The following is a 21,559-nucleotide window of genomic DNA, read 5'->3' on the forward strand; positions in this document are numbered from 1 at the left end:
GGTTAATACTAACAAATGGGTCAATGATAATAAATATATAATCTGAGGAAGCATTTAGCTATTATGGTTGTTCCATATAACTGTTTATATATTGTTCTATATATTGTTTATCCTGTAACTGTGTGTGTCTCTTGTAGAAAACAATTTACAAATATGGATGCAACACAAAGAACACACTATTAATATAGGGCAAAAATAAGATCAGATAGAAGTTTGTACTGTATATACACCAGAATTCTCCCCGAATGTGGGGATGTTCAATAGGCATTCAAAAAGAAGGGCCCATGGTCAGAGTTTAGGAAATGCTGTGGTTTTGTTTTGTTTTCTTTTGAGACGGAGTCTTACTCTGTCACCCAGGCTGGAGTGCAGTGGCGTGATCTCGGCTCACTGCAAGCTCCGCCTCCTGGGTTCAAGCCATTCTCCTGCCTCAGCCTCCTGAGTAGCTGGGACTACAGGCGCCTGCCACCACGCCCGGCTAATTTTTTTGTATTTTTTATTAGAGACAGGGTTTCACCATCTCTTGATGGTCTTGATCTCCTGACCTCGTGATCCGCCCGCCTTGGACTCCTGAAGTGCTGGGATTACAGGCGTGAGCCACCGCGCTCAGCCAGGAAATGTTTTGAAATTAGCTTTGTAAAGCTCCAAAAAGAAATAAAATTATTGATATGGTAATGTGAACTTTGAATCTTCAGGAAAGGAAAAGTAGTACTGATCATTTTCTAAACTTATTTGAACACAGAACTCTTCTTCCTCTGATCATTTCATAGGAATACACTGTGGGAAGTGCTGGATCCAACTACCACTAAAAATGAAGTTAAATCAATATGGAGTTGGGAGTATGACGTTGGGAAATAATTTCTGTTTCTCTTTACAGATTTCATGGAGGGAAAAAATTTTAAGTAAGACTCAGAAGGAAGAAATGAAATGTGTTAAAACAAACAAACAAGACAGACACAGTAGTTACAAGGAAGCACATTCAGAGATTATCACCAGGAGACATACATGGTCAAGTAAGGATAAACAGGAGACCAGCTTTTGAAAACAGAAGAAAGAGCTTTTAAAAGAAAAACATGGCCGGGCACGGTGGCTCACGCCTGTAATCCCAGCACTTTGGGAGGCTGAAGCAGGTGGATCATGAGGTCAGGAGATTAAGAACATCCTGGCTAACATGGTGAAACCCCATCTCTACTAAAAATACAAAAAATTAGCCGGACATGGTAGCACGCACCTGTAGTCCCAGCTATTTGGGAGGCTGAGGCAAGAGAATTGCTTGAACCCGGGAGGCAGAGGCTGCAGTGAGCCGAGATTGAGCCACTGCACTCCAGCCTGGGCAACAGAGCGAGACTCTGTCTCAAAGAAAGAAAGAAGAAAGAAAGAAAGAAAAGAAAGGAAGGAAAGGAAAGGAAAGAAAGAGAGAGAGAGAGAGAAAAGAAAAGAAAGAAAGAAAAACGTGTGTTAACAAGAAAGTAATAATCAACCATTTAGGCAAATTATCCTTCAATCTTCAAGCATGTTCAATTATTACAGTTCTTAATGGGTTAAGAAACTAAAATTCTAAGTTGTCTAAGTTTAGATCCCATAGAGCAATAAAGATTTACTTACTTCACTAGAGCAGCTGCTTCAGGAAGTACATCAGCAAATGATTCACGGAATATGATTGCATTTTTCCTTTTACAGTTCTGTATGACATCATTGGCAAGGTAAAAGAGATTCAAACGGTGAGGATATGCAGCTAGAGATGACAAAAGACAATAAATAAAACCAAATGAGTCCATTTACACTTAGTTCAACTTATTCCAAATACAGTGTTCTCAAACTGTAACTGGTATTTTTTTTCTTACATGGATATAAAATGATGAATGTAATTACATGGATGGAAGGGAGGAAGGATGGATGGATAAACCGACAAATGAACTAATGGATGGAAGGGAGGAAGGATGGATGGATAAACTGACAAATGAACTAATGGATCAGTTTACCAAACATACTAAAAACCTTGACTACTTCAGTTTAAGTTTCTGTTCAAGGTACTCCTCAAGGAGATTTTTCCCTTACTTTGTAGATGTTTGGCACTAAAAAAAAAGACCCAGTAACTCTGGAGAAGCTAAAATAAAACAAAATTATAGTCTCAAACATCTGGGAAGACAAAAAAAAAACGAGTTGAACATGTCAACCTGTTGCGGAAATACCAAGGTTAGTAGAAAGAGCATGGGCTTTGTAATCAAATCAGAGGATGTGACCTTAAGCAAATTGCTTAACATTTATTATAGATAGACCCTCTCCCCATCAACCAATCCAGATACTACTCAGATACATCTTAGTCTTCCCATCTACTGGAGGGAGGTTCTGCTGCTGCTTTCATCACTAGACGAATGTCCTGCAAAATAATATGATCCTATGTATGCATCTAGGTTAAGCTTTTCTTCTTTTTTTTTTTTTTGGGAGATGGAGTCTCACTCTGTAGCCCAGGCTAGAGTGAAGTGGCGCAATCTCAGCTCACTGCAACCTCCGCCTCCTGGGCTCAAGCAATTCTCCTGTCTCAGCCTCCCAAGTAGATGGGACTACAGGTGTGCACTACCACGCCCAGCTAATTTTTTTGTATTTTTGGTAGAGATGGGGTTTTACTATGTTGGCCAGGCTGATCTCAAACTCCTGACTTCAGATGATCTGCCTGCTTTGGCCTCCCCAAAGTGCTGGGATTACAGGTGTGAGCCACTGCGTCCAGTCGGTTAAGTTTTTCAATGGCTCATGACAAGGCCCAATCAATGTACTATCTCGAACCCTAAGCAAAGTCACCTTAAGCTTCATTATTATGCTGGGTAATTTCAATATCTATATGGATGATCTACCATGTGTTCTTGTCTCTCAGTTCCTTGACCTCACATTCGGTGACCTCCAAGAACCACTCCTTTGTACATTTTAAAATCTCCTTCTCTGATCACAACCTCCCACTCCTATTATACTTGTTCTTCAATTTCATCAAGATCTCAGCTTTTTATTTTCTCTAACTCTACATTCTCTTCTCAGTACTCAATTCTTCATAAATTCCAGAGTCTTTGTCCATTATTTAAACCAATATTTTATGAAAACCCTCATACTCTTGTCCTTCTCCCTAAGTCAGCCTTCTATCTCATGTGCTCAACGAAATCTCAAATTGGGATCAATCTAACTAACTGCATTTACTGCACCTTTATTTCTGCTGCTGGGTTCTGCTGAAGAAAAATCATACAAAAAAAATTAAATCATACGAATTAAAAGTCTCCTTCTTCACCTGGGCCCTCAATGCTACATACAGTCCCTTCACATGTGCTTAGTCAGCATACTCTCTCAAAGAAGTATTTCAAATTTTAACCACTTGTCAGGCCCCAATCTTTACCACAACTCTTCTCACTCTCAGGAGAGAAGCTTATATAGTGTTTCACAGAGAAGGCAAAAATCATTACATGGAAATTATCTTGTCAAAAAAAATGTATCCACATTTAAACTCACCTAGATCAATTTACCCAGTAAAAAGCATCACTCCTATTAAAGAGTAATCCTTCCACTACGTACTGTTTGCTAGACTCTATTCACACCTTGAGAACCTTATGCTCCATTAACTATGCTTGCTTCTTTTTTTGTGTTTTTTGTGTATTTGGAGACAGGGTCTCACTCCTGTCACCTAGGCTGGGGTGCAGTGGTGCGATCACAGTTCACTACAGCCTCCTTGGGCTCAGGTGATCCTCCCACCTCAAGCCTCTTGAGTAGCTGGGACTTCAGGCATGCCACCATGCCTGGCTAATTTTTTTTGTATTTTTAGTAGAGACAAGGGTTTGTCATGTTGCCCAGGCTGGTCCTGTACTCCTGGGCTCAAGCAATCTGCCCGCCTCAGCCTCCCAAATTGCTGGGATTACAGGCATGAACTACTGCGCCTGGCTTATCCTTGCTTCTTGTATTTTAATTTGATTCTTATTTGTATTTATTTATTATTATTATTATTATTGAGACAGTTTCACTCTTGTCGCCCAGGCTAGAGTGCAATGGCACAATCTCGGCTCACTGCAACCTCCGCCTCGTGGGTTCAGGCTATTCTCCTGCCTTAGCCTCCCGAAGTAGTTGGGATTACAGGCACCTGCCACCAAGCCCAGCTAATTTTTTTGTATTTTTAGTAGAGATGGAGTTTCACTATGTTATGTTGGCAGGCTGGTCTTGAAATCCTGACCTCAGGTGATCCACCTGCCTTGGCCTCCCAAAGTGCTGGAATTACAGGCATGAGCCACTGCGCCCGACCTCTTATTTATATTTATTTATTTATATTGTATTCCTTCAGGCTATCTCTCAACATATGTATATGCATGTGTCTCCTAACTTAAAGTTTTCTTGTGACCACCTTAGGTTACCCCTAGCCTTTCCTTCCTTGCCTAATGTTAGTTAAGACCTTTTAGGGTGAAGAGTTTGAAAGAGTTTTGTATACTCACTGTGTATACTTTTAACTCCCATTAACTCCATAATTATAGGAACCACTCTTTTATTGCACCTAAAAAATATGCAATCTACCATGCTAAGAGCTTTTTATAAATTGTTATCTCATTTATGTTGCCAACAGTTCACTCAAACACCAATTTTCAAGGTTACTAATAAATTCCAATTTACTAAACTCAATGGAGATTTTTTTTAATGTTATTTCTTTATGGCTTTGGCACACAGAATAATCTGTCACAGTACTTCCTTTAGCTTCTGTCTTAACCACTCTCCCGGTTTTCATCCTACCTCTCCGGGTCCTCCTCTAGAATCACGTACAGGTAGCCAGTCTGGCCGTGATCATCCTCGTTTAAATGCTGATGTTCTCCAGGATTCTCTCCTGAGCACTCTTCTCTACTCATAGCATAGTGTTTTAAGATTTCAGGCTGTAAGTCAATCTTTTCCATTTCTGGCTCTGTCACTTGTTAGCTTTGGAGTCTTTTACATTACTTAACTCTTCTCTATGTTGCTTTCCTTTGTAAAATGACAACCTCACAGGATTGTTAGAAGAACTAAAACAATGTATGTAAAACAATTAAGATAGGGCTTAATACACAGCAAATGGAATGCTATCAGCATAATCACCTCCTTCTAGTTGCTTTAACTACTTCAACCTATGTATCAATGACTCCCATATCTGTAGATATCAAGCCTGGATTTCCCTTTACCAGTCAATGTACACATCCACTTCAAAGTCTCCGAGGCACCCTGAGCTTGATTTTAATTTTTTTCTTTTCTTCTGTCACCCAGGCTGGAATGCAGTCATAATCTTGGCTCACTGAAACCTCTGCCTCCTGGGTTCAAGTGATCCTCCCACCTCAGCCTCCCAAGTAGCTGGGACTACAGTCACATGCCACCATGTCTGGCTAATTTTTTTTTTCTTTTTGAGACGGAGTTTCACTCTTGTTGCCCAGGCTGGAGTGCAATGGCACGATCTTGGCTCACTGCAACCTCTGCCTCCTGGGTTCAAGTGATTCTCCTGCCTCAGCCTCCTGAGTAGCTGGGATTACAGGCACACGTCACTATGCCTGGCTAATTTTGTAGTTTTAGTAGAGACGAGGTTTCTCTATGTTGGTCAGGCTGGTCTTGAACTCCTGTCCTCAAGGGATCCACCAGCCTCGGCCTCCCAAAGTGCTGAGATTACGAACATGAGCCACTGCATCCGGCTGATTTTAATATTTTATTTTATTGTAATTTATTTATTTATTGAAACAGAGTTTCACTCTTGTTGCCCAGGCTGGAGTGCAATGGCGCAATCTCAGCTCACCGCAAACTCTGCCTCCCAGGTTCAAGCGATTCTCCTGCCTCAGCCTCCCGAGTAGCTGGGATTACAGGCATGGGCCACTGCACCCAGCTAATTTTTTTTGTATTTTTAGTAGAGACGGGGTTTCTTCATGTTGGCCAGCCTGGTGTCAAACTCCTGACCTCAGGTGATCCGCCTGCCTTGGCCTCCCAAAGTGCTAGAATTACAGGCGTGAGCCACAGCACCTGGCCTTATTATTTTATTAATCATCTTCCTCTTTTTCTATCTGTTACTACTCTTTAGTCAGAATTTTAGCAATTCTTTCTGACTCCTTCTCCTCCTTACCCCCCTACACCTATTAATAAATCTCCAAACTCTAGCCAATTTTGTCTCCAATAATATTTGTCAACTTTATCCCCTCTTGTCTTTCCCTTCCTACTATTGCTGTTTTCTGGGTTTCAACACCGTTGACCTGAACCACTCCTGCAACAGGCTCCTAGTCATCTGCCCCTAGACTTGCTCCCCTTAAATTTCCTCCCTATATTGTTGCCAAATTTATTTCTTTTCTTTTCTTTTTTTTATCTTCCTTCCTTCCTTCCTTTTTTTTTTTAAGAAAAGATCAGATTTATTTGGAGAAAACAAAAAACCCACAGCCCAAAGGATGCGATTTTATATCTCAAGACATCTCCCAGGTATTAAGTCTACAGATTACAAATCATTTTCATAGAAGGTATTTTTGTATAAATTTTACATGCATTCAGGAGTGGGACATAAATCAATCCCCGTTTCTATTTTAACAGGGGAGCAAGGTAGGGAAGTGGGAGCCAAATTCATTTTCAAATATGCAAAATTATCTAATTATTTCTCATATCAAATCTGTCAATGATTTCGCACTGCTCAATGGAAAAAGCTGAAACACTTTACCTTCCTTTACGATCTGCATCCTGCCTTCTCTTCCAGTCTCATTTCTTCCCCCTCAAATTCAAAGTTCCATCTTTAATGAATTACTCACAATTGCCAAAAACCCTGCTACCTTGTGTTTTCTCTTTTAGTCAGAATTTTCCTTTTCTAGGATAACTCATCCTAAACTGTTTTCAGTGGTTTTCTACTCATCCGTAGGAAAACGTCCAAAATTTTAAATTTAACTTATGTCAGTTTCTGACCACCCCCATGTTAAATCTCTACTTCTTCCCGCAAACCACCCCAAACTATTTTATTACTACTTCTCCTCAATGCAAACTCTCCACTCTAGTCAGAGCACTTTGGAAATTCTGGAGGAATAAAAAAAAGTGGTTGAGGTAATCTGGGAAAATGCTTAAAGGCAGTGGTCTTTAAGCACCCTATACTTTTACCTACTATAGCATTTATCACACGGTAGTGTACTTGTCTGTATCCTCACTGGATTATAAGCATCCAGAAGATTGGAATTTCTCTTGTTTACTGCCTTTTTTTTTTTTTTTTTGGAGACTGTCTCACTCTATCTAGCCCATGCTAGAGTGCGGTGGTGCGATTTCCGCTCACTGCAACCTCCACCTCACAGGTTCAAGTGATTCTTGTGCCTCAGCCTCCCCAGTAGCTGGGATTACAGGCGCTTGCCACCACACCCAGCTAATTTTTGTATTTTTAGTAGACAGGGTTTACCATGTTGGCCAGGCTGGTCTCAAACTCCTGACCTCAAGCGATCCACCCACCTTAGCCTCCCAAATTGCTGAGATTACAGGCGTTAGCCACCGTGCCTAGTCTACTGCCTTATTCTTTTGTTTCGTTTTTTTTTTTTTTTTTGAGACGGAGTCTCGCTCTGTCGCCCAGGCTAGAGTGCAGTGGCGCGATCTCAGCTCACAGCAACCTCAGCCTCCCAGGTTCAAGCAATTCTCTTGCTTCAGCCTCCTGAGTAGCTGGGACTACGGGTGCGCATCACCACGTCTGGCTAATTTTTGTATTTTTAGTAGAGACGGGGTTTCATCATGTTGGTCAGGCTGGTCTAAAACTCCTGACCTCAGGTGATCCACCTGCCTTGGGTCTCCCAAAGTGCTGGGATTACAAGCATGAGCCACTGCGCCCGGCCTATAATTTTTTTTTTTTTTTTTGAGACGGAGTCTCGCTCTGTCACCCAGGCTGGAGTGCAGTGGCAAGTGATCTCGGTTCACTGCAAGCTCCGCCTGCCGGGTTCACGCCATTCTCCTGCGTCAGCCACCCGAGTAGCTGGGACTACAGGCGCCCGCCACAACGCCCCGCTAATTTTTTTTTTTTGTATTTTCAGTAGAGACAGGGTTTCACCATGTCAGTCAGGATGGTCTCGATCTCCTGACCTCGTGATCCGCCCGCCTCGGCCTCCCAAAGTGCTGGGATTACAGGCGTGAGCCACCGTGCCCGGCCTATAATTTTTAATTTATTTAATACTTTCTATATGCCAGGGACTGTTTTAAAGAGGATACAGATGTTAACTTACATCCTCACCACAACTCTATGAGGTTGGTACCAGCCTGAGCAACACAGTAAGATGCTCTCTCTCCAAAAAAAAAATTTTTAAGTTAGCCAGGCATAAATGCACAACTGTAGTCCTGTTATTCAGAGGCTGAGGTGGGAGGATCAATTGAGCCTGCGAGGCTGAGGGTGCAATGAGACGCAATCGCCCCAATGTACTCTAGCCTGTGTGACAGACCAAAGCCAGGAAGGAGCCCTGAGCCCTCACCAGAGACCAAACTGGACCTTGATCTTGAACTTTGCAACCTCTAGAACTGTGAGAAAATCAATTTCTTTGTTTAAGCCACCCAGTCTGTGGTATTTTGTTATGGCAGCCAAGCTGACTAATGCAACTGTATAAGGAATATCCTTGTTTTTAAGAAATGAACACCAAAGTACTAAATAGGGCAGCATGTCTGCAACATATGCTCAAACAGTTCAGAAAAAAAAAGTGTGTGTGCCTGTAGAGAGAGCAGTAAGAGAGATAAAGCAAATATGTTAAAATGTTAATAACTGGGGAATCTGAGTGGAAAGTACACAGAAGGTTTTTGTAATACTCTTGCAACTTTTTTAACATTTGAAATTATTCAAAAATAACAAGTTTAAAAAATATATACAGACTCCAACCACTATTTACTACTTCCACCACTGCCTGTGGTCTAAGTCACAATCATCTTCTGCTTGAATTATTGCAGTAGCCTCCTACCTACTCTCCCTGCTTCTACCTTTGCCTGGCTTCAGTCTAATCTCAACTCAGAAGACAGAGTGATCCTTTAAAAATATAAATTGATCATATTATTCTACTTCTTAAATCCCTCCCATAATGGTCCCCTCTTTTAGTAAAGTTCAAAGTCCTTAAAATGGCCTAGAAATCCTAAACAATCTGGCACTGTGTTATCTTCCTGACCTAATTTCTTCATCACCACTGATTCCATTGTAGCCACAGTGGCCACCTTGCTGTCTTTACAAGGCCTCCAACACACCTGGCTGAGTCCTTGCTTCACGGTCTGTTAAGCTCACTGTTCTGGAACTTTCTTCCCCCGTTTTTCTCATGGCTCGTTCAATCACCACCTTTAAATCTTGCTCAAATGTTTCTTTCTCAGTGAATATGTTCCTGACTACCTTACTTAAAACTGTAACATCAGGCCAGGTGCAGTAGCTCACGCCTGTAATCCCAGCACTTTGGAAGGCCAAGACGGGTGGATCACCTGAGGTCAGGAGTTCAAGACCAGCTTGACCAACATGGTGAAACCCCATCTCTACTAAAAATACAAAAATTAGCTGGGTGTGGTGGCATGCATCTGTAATCCCAGCTACTGAGGAGGCTGAGGCTGAATCGCTTGAACCCAGAGGCGAAGGTTACAGTGAGCCAAGATTGCGCCACTGTACTTCAGCCTGGGTGAAAGAGCAAGACTCCGACTCAAAAAAAAAAAAAAAAAATTGCAACATCAAGCCAACAACACTCTTACCACCCTTCTTTGCTTTATTCTCCCAAATAACACATAATTTTCCAATATACTATACAATTTATTTTTTGCCTATCTCCCCCACGAGAATATAGGCTCATAAGGGAAAGGATTTTTGTCAGTTTTATTTACTGCTGAATTCTCAGCACCTAGAACAGTGCTTAACACTTAGTTGGTGTTCAGTAACTACCTCTTTAATAAATAAATTAGAAAAAAAAAAAGAGAAGGAAGAAAAGAAAACGGGAAAAAAAGAGTAGTCCTCTATTCAGTTTGGCTAATCCCATAAGACTTCTCTGTAAATGCACAGCATAGGTAGGGACTAGGTACAATGAGGTATTCTAGGGGCTGTTGCAGAAGTTAATCTAGATATAGTCCGTGTTCTCACAACATCAATTCCTCAACAATCTACAAGCTAAGCATTCAGCTTTCTTTTAATTATTATGCAGAAGGGGAAAGGAATTAACAATAGGAAACTGGAAGGTTGCTGATTTAAGTCTACATACCTACAAAGTAAAACTGTTAACTTGGTAGGAGACGGGTTAGATAATTTTTAACTTGAATTATTTATATTTTATGTCTACCTTGCCTTGTTCCAACAATGGGCTAAGACAGCTGATACATAAAGTGTTTTCAATCCATGTAGTCTTTCAATTATAGAAAACAAGCATTATGGTATACTGGAAAGGGCATCAGCACGAGAGTCCAAAGATCTGAGTTGTAACCCTTGAAAAAGATTCATTGTCATTAGCTTAGGTCTGTCTTCATTTGCAAAACAGGCTGTAGAAAGGAAAAACAAAAAGAAGAAAAAGCCACATGGACAAAAATGTTATTTGTAGTTGTAGAAAAACTAGAAGCAACCTAAAGAACAGTAACAGGGGAATAGTTAGGTAAAGGTGCATCCATATTATGTGGATAATAAGTATATGTCTATAAATAACATGAAGATGCTTGCATGAGAGTTAGTGAAAATACAGGAAAGAAAAATGTACATATACCATTATGTAAATTATGTAATACACTATTTAAATGTATATGTAAAGGTACATCCATATTATACGGATGATAAGTACATGTCTGTAAATAACATGAAGATGCTTGCATGAGAGTTAGTGAAAACACAGGAAAGAAAAATGTATATATACCATTATGTAAATTATGTAAATACACTATTTAAATGTATAGGCGGGCAGGGCGCGGTGGCTCATGCCTATAATCCCAGCACTTTGGGAGGCCGAGGTAGGTAGATCACCTGAGGTCAGGAGTTTGAGCCCAGCATGACCAACATGGTGAAACTAAAAATACAAAAATTAGCTGGCCGTGGTGGCGGGTACCTGTAATCCCAGATATTCGGGAGGCTGAGGCAGGAGAATCGCTTGAACCTGGGAGGCAGGGGTTGCAGTGAACCAAGATTGTGCCATTGCACTCCAGCCTGGGTGACAGAGTGAGACTCTGTCTCAAAAAAAAAAAAAAAAAAAAAATTATATGAATATTTTAAAATAAATGTTATTTTCTAAACTTTCTATGTTACAATTATAATACCTTTATATAAAACATAAAAGCATAGGCCAGGTGTAGTGGCTCACACCCATATAATCCCAACACTTTGGGAGGTCAAGATATAAGGATCGGTTGAGCCCAGGGGGGTCAAGGCTGCAGTGAGCCATAGTTGTGCTACTATACTCCAGGCTGAATGACAGGGCAAGGCCCTGTCTCCACACACACAAAAAAACCCATATAAAATAACTAATTTAGATTAGATCGTCCATAACATACCCTCTGGCTTCGATATCCTATGATTAAATAAATCTTTAACTGTAAGGACACTCAGTACAAATAATGGCAGTGTCACTTGAATATTTAAATAGAAGAAAACAACACCTTTTTTCAAAGAATCTACATCTTCTCTTTAAAAAGATAAATCTTCCAACTTCCTTAAAATCACTTAGTTGCTTTGTTGAGGGTTAACAAGAAAAAATTATCTGAAAAAGTATCAAGGTAGCAGAAAGAACACTGAACTACGTAGAAAATCTAAGTGCCATACTCCTCTACCACTATGTGAGGATGATCACATTATCATTCAAACTGTTACATTTTGAGAGTGAAAGGGCATCACATCAGGACAGGTGGTCACATACGTTAGGCTGAGCTAAGACGCAACCAGCCTAAGTCTATGTAAAAGGAATGTACTCAAAAAGTTTCTAAGGCCCCTTTTGGATCTAAATGTTATAATTTTATTTCTTTTTTAAGGACTGAAAATACTGAACAAATGGTGCTGTATGTATAGAAGTCAGAGATGCTTTACTAAATAATATATTGTTTAAAGGAGTACCTTAATTTCTTGCTTAGGGGTTCAGACTTACAATTAAGTTTATCTGGGGAGATACTAATGAATAAACTTAAAATGTACCTTAAACTCCTCTGATGAGATGTTCTTGTTGGGACTGAGAAACAATGAGAACCCTAGCACTGTATGTGCCACACCCAATAACCAAAGGTATTATGTGAATACCATATGCTCTACAGAATGAAGTACAAAGAATATACTAATACAGAAATTAGAGATATCAAGAGATGTACATTACTAGAGGTCATATCATATTCACACTTACGAGAATTTACCGGCTGGGCATGGTGGCTCACGCCTGTAATCCCAACACTTTGGGAGGCCAAGGCGGGCAGATCACCTGAGGTCAGGAGTTCGAGACCAGACTGACCAACATGGAGAAACCCTGTCTCTTACTAAAAATACAAAATTAGCCGGGCGTGGTGGCGCATGCTTGTAATCCCAGCTACTCGGGAAGCTGAGCCAGGAGAATCACTTGAACCCAGGAGGCAGAGATTGCAATGAGCCGAGATCATGCCATTGCACTCCAGTCTGGGCAACAAAAGCAAAACTCCGTCTCAAAAAAAAAAAAAAAAAAAAAGAATTTACTTGTAAGTACTTGGCCAGGCGTGGTGGCGCATTCCTGTAATACCAGCACTTTTGGAGGCCTAGGCAGGAGGATCATTTGAGGTCAGGAGTTCAAGACTAGCCTCACTAACATGGTGAAACCCCATCTATAGCAAAAATTAGCCAGGTATGGTGGCAAACGCCTGTAATCTCAGCTACTCGAGAGGCTGAGGCAGGAGAATCACCTGAACCTGGGAGGCAGAGGCTGCAGTGAGCTGAGATTGTGCCATTGCACTCCAGCCTGGGCAACAGAGAGAGACTCTTGTCTCAAAAAATTTTTTTTACCTGTAAGTACTAAGCCAGAGTGTGAGAGAGAAAACAATTGACAAGAACCTTAAACAAATGTTCAGGGGTAAAGGCAATTACAGTAGTCCCTCCTTAACTTGGGGGTATATGTTCTAAGACCCCTAGTGGATTCCTGAAACCAGACAGTACAGAACCTGACTGCTATCAACTGAAACACATATCTGTTCATATCTTCCACCAAAAATTTAATGCCCTTTTCATCTTAACCAAGCAGTTAATCAAGCACCATGGCCATAACTTTTGCAGTATGAGGTGCAACAGCAAAACTAGCACAAATTTTTTTCCTTCTTCATCATTTCACAGATAGGAGATTCATTCTTATCACAGATCTTAGCAACTTCAGCATATGATTCATTGTCTTATTAAGAACTTTAACCTTTTCACTTAAAGAAAGCACTTAACGGCTTTTCTTTGGCATATCCAAATTAAAAGCATCACTATTCTTCCGCTTTGGGACCGTTATAAAGTAAACTAAGGGTTATTTGAACACAAACACTGCAATACCTTGGCGGTCAATATAACAGGGGCACTAATGGGTGGGAAGCGTCAACAGCATGGATACAAAGGACAAAGAGAGGATTCCTGTCCTGGGCAAGATGGCATGAGATTTCATTATACTACTCAGAATGGTGCACAATTTAAAACTTATGAACTGTTTATGTCTACAATTTTCCAATTTTAGGCATGGTTAACCAGGAAAGTGAAACTGTAAGTAACAGAAAGACATTTGAGGCCATAGAGAAATACTCACTGATGAAGAACCAGAAGAAATATTATCTTCATAAAGATGATGAGAGAGAGAGAAAACAGGAAGTTTGACTCTCCCTAAATTGGCTTCATGTTCCAAGCATCAAAACATTCAGCTGCTTTACTCTCTTAATATGATTCACCCTACAGAATTATATGCTACCAAATATAGCACAAATCATGCATATATATATTTCTGTACAAGGCTGTTTACAAAAAAAATCAAAAATTTTGTCATTACTAAAAATTTCCAATATTTTCAAGCCTAATTTCATTTTATGTACTGACTTTAGAACCCAATTCCTGAGTAAAATAACTTCAATATACACTAAAAGAGCCGTATCTAAATTAAAAATCTCAAAGTAGTCTGTTAACATTCATAAGGTATCAATCCACCAGTTACTTAATTTACTACTCATTTTTGTTAAACATTGTTACATATGATTATCTAGAAATCTACTAAGTCAAATAGTATACATTTTCACCCAGGACCTGCGAATCACAAAAATCTATAACAAACCATACCAAATCCTCCAAAGGAAAAACTCCAAGCATCAATTTCTTTTCTCTATCCTGCAAACCACCTCAGCAATACTTGACAAAGTCCGTGAAATATTGGTACAGATTCAACAAATTTTCATGAACTACCCGCTTCATGCAAAGCACATGCTATAATAGGTAAGAATAAGATATGGTAGTCTGAATTCAAGGGACTGACTAATAAGCACTGAAATGACAATATGTAATAATGGAGAGACATGCACTAAAGGTGCAATAAATATTAAAATGAGGTCTAAAACCAGACTGAATTCTGGATAGGATCTCTTGAATGTAAGTTACACAGATTTTTTTTTAAAAATATGTGATGAGGCCAGGCACAGTGGCACACACCTGTAATCCCAGCTACTCAAGAGGCTGGGGAAAGAGTACTGCTTGGGCCTAGAAGTTCAGAGTTCAAAGTTTGAAGTTTGAGACTAGCCTGGGCAACACAGGGAGACCCCACTTCAAAAAAATTTTTTTTATTTGGATGAGATCTGATACAGCCTAGCAAAGACATCCACTTTAGCTATAAGAAACAGACTTCTTAGGCCAAGTGTGGTGGCTCACACCTGTAATCCTAGCACTTTGGGAGGCCAAGGCAGGAGGAATGCCTGAGCTTAGAAGTTCGAGACCAGCCTGGGCAACTTGGTGAAACCCTGTCTACCAAAAATACAAAAAATCAGCTGGATGCGGTGGCAAGCACCTGTGGTCCCAGCTACTCGCAAGGCTGAGGTGGGAGGATCAATTGAGCCTGGGAGGCAGAGGATGCAGTGAGCCAAGACTGTACCACTGCACTCCAACCTGACAGAGTGAGACCCCATCTCAAAAAAACAAAAACAAAAACAAAACAGCCTTGTTCAAAATTTTGAGCCTAAAAAATTATTTCAAACTAATATTTAACCACAAAACACGCGTCAATACACATAATCACACAAGTGTGGCTGCTAAATCAGCGGGGTCTTAGGTCTTTTTCAGGTTTTCTACTTCTCCTGGAGTCAATAGGGTTAATATTTTTATGGACATTTTCTCCATTTCCTCTAGGCTTTCAAATTATTAACGTAAAGTTGAACATTTATTTGTCTATAATTTAAAAAATCTCAAGACCTACAGTAAGCTTTCTTTTAAGAAAACATTGGGTAAAAGAGGCCAGGCGCAGCATTGGCTCATGCCTGTAATCCCAGCACTTTGGGAGGCCGAGGTGGGTAGAATTCCTCAGTTCAGGAGTTTCAGGCCAGTTTGGGCAACAGGGCGAAATCCCATCTCTACTAAAAAAACAAAAATTAGCACACCAGTAGTGCCAGCTACTCGGAAGGCTGAGGCATGAGAATTGCTTGAACCTGGGAAGCAGAGGTTGCAGTGAGCTGGGATCGTGACACTGCACTGCAGCCTGGGCCAGAGCAAGACTCTGTCTCAAAAAATATATATAAATAAATAAAAATAAAAATTGGGTAAAAGAATGTGGTCGCATACAATGGAATATTATCCACCCATAAGAAGGAGAAAATTCTGACATATGCCATAATATGGATGAACCTTGCAAAGTCATTATGTTATAGAAATAACCCAGTCACAAATGAACAGATACTATATGATTCCACTACCATGACGTACCTAGGAGTAGAAAAATTCAGAGACAAAAAGTAGAATGGTGGTTGCCAGGGGCTGGGGAATGGAGAGTTATTGTTTAATGGGTATATGCTTTCAGTCTGGAAAGTGAGACGAAGTTCTGAGGATGGATGGTGGTGATGGCTGCATAACAATGTTAATGTTCTTCATGCCACTGTACCTACACTTAAAATTGGTTAAAATGGTCAATTTTATGTTATGTGTACTTTACCACAGTTTTAAAAAACTGATAATATATATGTATGCAAGTATTAAATCACGCTGTAAGAATATAGAAGACATTATTCAAAATGGAACTGGGTATGTAGAGAAAGAAGGTGAAGGATAGCTTACTTTTCATTTTATAACATATACTTAGGTTGGTACATTTATTTCACTGCAGTAAAAGATTTCACTATGAATATACCAGTTTTATCCATTGAGCTGCTGATGGACATTCAGGTTGTTTCCACATTTTCTTTGCTTTTCTGAAACGGGGATCTTGATTTGTCACATTGTCGCCTAGGCTGGAGTGTAGTGGTGCAATCACACTTCACTGCAGCCTCAACCTCTTGGGCTTAAGTGATCCTTCCATCTCAGTCACCTGAGTAGCTGGGACCACCGGCATGTGCCACCACATGTGGGTGTTTTAATTTTTTTGTAGAGACAAGGTCTCACTATGCTGCCCAGGCTGATCTCGAACTCCTGGGGTAAAGTGATCCTCCCATCTTGACGTCCCAAAATGCTGGGATTACAGGCGTGAGCCACCACACTTGGCTTGTTCTCTACATTTTTATATGATAAATAAAGCTGATATGAATACTTTTATATCTGCATTCTGGGGCACATGTGCAAGAGTAGAACTGCTGAATTGAAGATAGGTATGCAAATGTTTGACTTTACAATTGCCAATGTTTCCATTTAAAACCCCATCAAGGCCGGGCACGGTGGCTCATGCCTGTAATCCCAGCACTTTCAGAGGCCGAGGCCAGTGGATCACAAAGTCAGGAGTTCAAGACTAGCCTGGCCAAGATGGTGAAACCCCATCTCTACTAAAAATGCAAAAAATTAGCTGGGTGTGGTGGTGGGAATCTGTAATCCCAGCCACTCGGGAGGCTGAGGCAGAGAACTGCTTGAACCCGGGAGGCAGAGGTTGCAGTGAGCCGAGATCGCGCCACTGCACTCCAGCCTGGGTGACAGTGAGACTCTGTCTCAAAAAATTAAAAAAAAAAAAAAAAAAAAAAAAAACCTCACTGGGCACGGTGGCTCACGCCTGTAATCCCAGCACTTTGGGAGGCCAAGGTGGGTGGACCACGAGGTCAAGAGATCAAGACCTTCCTGGCTAACACGGTGAAACCCTGTCTCTACTAAAAATACAAAAAATTAGCCGGGCATGCTGGCGGGCGCCTGTAGTCCCAGCTACTCAGGGGGCTGAGGCAGGGCTGAGGCAGCATGAAACCAGGAGGCGGAGTTTGCAGTGAGCCGAGATCGCGCCACTGCACTCCAGCCTGGGTGACAGAGTGACACTCCGTCTCAATAAACAACAACAACAACAACAACAACAAAACCCATCAAAAGTACTATGAAAGGGGTAATCCTAGCATGTTGGGAGGCCCAGGCGGGTGGATTGAGTCCAGGAGGTCAAGGCTGCAGTGAGCTATGATCATGCCACTAAACTCCAACCTGGGCAACAAAGTAAGACTCTGCCTTTCTTTTTTGAGACGGAATCTCGCTCTGTTGCTCAGTCTGGAGTGCAGTGGCACGATCTTAGCTCACTGCAACCTCCGTCTCACAGGTTCAAGCAATTCTTCTGCCTTGGCGTCCCGAGTAGCTGGAACTACAGGCTTGCACCACCATGCCCAGCTAATTTTTGTATGTTTAGGAGAGACGGGGTTTCACCATGTTGGCCAGGCTGGTCTCAAACTCCTGACCTCAGGTGATCCACCTACCTGAGCCTCCCAAAGTGCTGGGATTACAGGCATGAGTCACCATGCCCAGCCAAGACGCTGTCTCTCTTTTTTATTTTTATGAGACGACGTCTCGCTCTGTCGCCCAGGTTGGAGTGCAGTGGTGTGATCTTGGCTCACTGCAAGCTCCACCTTCCCGGGTTCATGCCATTCTCCTGCCTCAGCCTCCTGAGTAGCTGGGACTACAGGTGCCCGCCACCACACCTGGCTAATTTTTTGTAGTTTTAGTAGAGACAGGATTTCACCACGTTAGCCGGGATGGTCTCGATCTCCTGACCTCGTGATCCACCCGCCTTGGCCTCCCAAAGTGCTGAGATTACAAGCGTGAGCCACCCTGCCCGGCCCTCTTTTTAAAGAAAAAAAAAAAAAGTACTGTGAAAGGATCAATAAAATTCAACATTCATTTATGATAAAAAGTCTCAGAAAACTAGAAATATAAGGGAACTTCTTCAAACAAAGGACATTTATTAAAAACTTATAGCTAACATCATATATAATAGTGGAAAGCCAAAAGCTATCCCCCCAAGAACAGCAGAAAAGGAAGAATGTTCACCCTCACCCTTCCTCTACACAGGGTTTCCCAACCCCAATGGCCTGTTAGGAACTGGGCCACACGGTAGGAGGTGAGTGGTGGGTGAGCAAGCATTAACCCCTGAGCCCCAAATCCTGTCAGATCAGTGGCATCATTAGATTCTCACAGGAGCACAAACTCTATTGTTAACTGCGCATGCCAGGGATGTAGGCTGTGCACTCCTTATGAGAACAACGCCTGATGATCTGAGGTGGAACAGTTTCATCCCAAAACCAACCCCATCCCAGTCTCTTCCAGTTGGGGACTGCTGCCACCATCATCCTAGAAGTTTCAGCTGATGCAATAAGGCAAGGGAAAGAAAGAAAAGGTATGTAGATTAGAAAGGAAGAAACTAAACCATCTCTATGTATCGACATGATTTATCCATATAGAAAAATCAGAGACCCTACAAAATAGGTACTTGAACTAATAAGTAAGTTTAGTAAGGCTGCAGGATACCAAAGTCAACTATATTCTTACACAGCAACAAATGGGGAAATTAAATTTTTCTTTAAAGAAAGCAGTACCATTTATAAGAGCATGAAAGACTTAGATTATCACCTAGCAAAATATATGCAAGATTGCTATGCTGAAAAACATACAAACACTGATAAAAGAAATCAAAGATGACCTAAATAAAAGGAGAGATATACCATATTTATGGAAGACTAAACATATTTAACAATTCTGCCCAATTCTGCCCCCAAATTAATGTACACATTCAATTTAGTCCTAATCAAAATCCCAGTAGGATTATTTGTAGAAATGAACAAGCTGATCCTAAAATTTATAAGGAAAAACAAAAGACCTACAATAGACAACATAGTTTTGAAAATTTTGTTAGAAGATGCATACTACCTGATTTCCATACAAGCTACAATAATCAAGGCAGCATATATATACGTGGGCAATCGATTTTTTTTTTTTTTTTGAGATGGGGTCTCACCCTGTCACCCAGGCTGGAGTGCAGTGGTGTGATCTCTGCTCACTGCAACCTCCGCCTCCCAGGTTCAAGCAATTCTCCTGCCTCAGCCTCCCAAGTAGCTGGGATTACAGGCATCCACCATCACACCCGGCTAATTTTTGTATTTTTAGTAGAGACGAGGTCTCACCATGTTGGCCAGGCTGGTTTCGAACTCTTGACCTCAGGTGATCCACCCGCCTCGGCCTCCCAAAATGCTGGGATTACAGGCATGAGCCACCACGCCCAGCCAGCAATCGATTTTTTACACAGGTGCAAGGTGCATAGACAATTTAATGATGAAAGGACTGGCTTCTCAATAAATGGTGCTTGAACAACTGGATACCCATTTTAAAAAATTGATCCATACCTCATGCTATTTGCAAAAATTAATTCAAAATGCATTATAGACCTAAGGTAAAACCTAACTACAAAACTTCTATGCCTGTAATTCCAGCACTTTGGGAGGCCAAGGTGGGAGGACTGCTTGAGCCCAGGAGTTTGAGACCAGCCTAGGCAACATAGGAAGACCTTTCTCTATAAAAAAATTAAAAGATAAGCCAGGTGAGGAGGCTTGCGTCTGTGATCCCAGCTACTCCAAAGGATGGGGTGGGAGGATCCCTAGAGCCTAGGTGGTTGAGGCTGCAGTGAGCTATATGGCACCACTGCACTCCAGCCTGGGTAACCAAGTGGGACCCTTTCTCAAAAAATAAACTAATTAAAATAAATAAAACTTCTGTAAGAAAATATAGGAGAAATTCTTTATGACTTTGAATTAAAGAAGGATTTCTTATATATAATGAAAATATAATCTGTTAACATTTTTTAAATAAACTGGACTTCATCAAAATTAACAAATTATTGTTTTTTTAAAAATGCTGTTAAGGCCGGGTGTGGTGTCTCATGCCTGTAACCACAGCACTTGGGGAGGCTGAGGCAGGTCGATTCCTTGAGGTCAGTAGTTTGAGATCAGCCTGGCCAACATGGCAAAACCCTGTCTCTACTAAAAATACAAAAATTAGCTGGGCGTGGTGGCTCACACCTGTAATCCCGGCACTTTGGGAGGCTGAGGAGGGTGGATCCCTTGAGGTCACGAGTTCGAGACCAGCCTGGCCAACACGGTGAAACCCGGTTGCTACAAAAATACAAAAATTAGCTAGGCATGGTGGTGCACACCTGTAATCCCAGCTACTCCGGAGGCTGAGGGATGAGAATGGCTTAAACCCAGGAGGCGGAGATTGCAGTGAGCCGAGATCACACCACTGCACTGCAGCCTGGGTGACAGAGTGAGATCTGTCAGAAAAAAGGGAAAGAGAAAGGAAGGAAGGAAGGAAAGAAGGAAATAAAATAAAATAGGCCAGGCACGGTGGCTCACGCCTGTAATCCCAGCACTTTGGGAGCCCGAGGCGGGCGGATCACAAGGTCAGGAGATCGAGACCATCTGGCTAACACGGTGAAACCCCGCCTCTACTAAAAATACAAAAAATTAGCCGGGCGTGGTGGTGGGCGCCTGTAGTCCCAGCCTACTCGGGAGGTTGAGGCAGGAGAATGGCGTGAACCTGGGAGGCAGAGCTTGCAGTGAGCCGAGATCGCGCCATTGCACTCCAGCCTGGGCAACAAAGCAAGACTCCGTCTCAAAAAAATAATAATAATAAAATAAAATAAAATAAATATAAAAACACAAAAATTAGCCCGGCATAGTGGCAGGTGTCTGTAATTCCAGCTACTGCAGGGCGGGGGTAGGGTGGGGTGCTGAGGCAGGAGAATGGCTTGAACCTGGGAGACAGAGGTTGCCGTGAGCCAAGATCATGCCACTGCACTCCAGCCTGGGCAACAGAGTGAGACCCTGCCTCAAAATAAATAAATAAATAAAATTAAAGATGCTGTTAAGAAATGTTTGTGTGTTGCTCAAGGCCCATCTCTACTAAAAACAGAAACAAATTAGCTGGGCATGGTGGTAGATGCCTGTAATCCCAGCTACTCGGGAGGCTGACTAAGGCAGGAGAATCACTTGTACCTGGGAGGCAGAAGCTGCAGTGAGCGGAGATGGCGCCACTACACTCCAGCCTGGGTGACAGAGCAAGACTCTGTCTCAATAAATAAATAAATAAGAAATGTTTATGGTGGCTTTATTCATAATTACCAAGAACAAAACAACCCAAATGTCCTTCAACAACTGTGAAACATCCTTAAAATGGAATACTATTTAACAACAAAAAGAAACAAAATTTTGCTATGTA

At 41.5% G+C, this 21,559-nt stretch overlaps 1 protein-coding gene across 10 annotated transcripts in view; it reads right to left on the minus strand.

The window, feature by feature from the left end:
- The window catches only part of RPRD2 (regulation of nuclear pre-mRNA domain containing 2), a 112,834-nt gene that overhangs the window by 57,087 nt on the left and 34,188 nt on the right, over positions 1-21,559 (minus strand). For all 10 annotated transcript variants that reach the window (XM_054474464.2, XM_054474457.2, XM_054474462.2 and 7 more), the window contains exon 2: positions 1,603-1,732. In XM_054474464.2, the coding sequence (XP_054330439.1) occupies positions 1,603-1,732 (130 nt within the window). The remainder of the gene's footprint in view (positions 1-1,602; positions 1,733-21,559) is intronic.

This window comes from Pongo pygmaeus, chromosome 1 (assembly GCF_028885625.2).
Source record: "Pongo pygmaeus isolate AG05252 chromosome 1, NHGRI_mPonPyg2-v2.0_pri, whole genome shotgun sequence".
NCBI classification, from domain to species: Eukaryota; Metazoa; Chordata; class Mammalia; order Primates; family Hominidae; genus Pongo; species Pongo pygmaeus.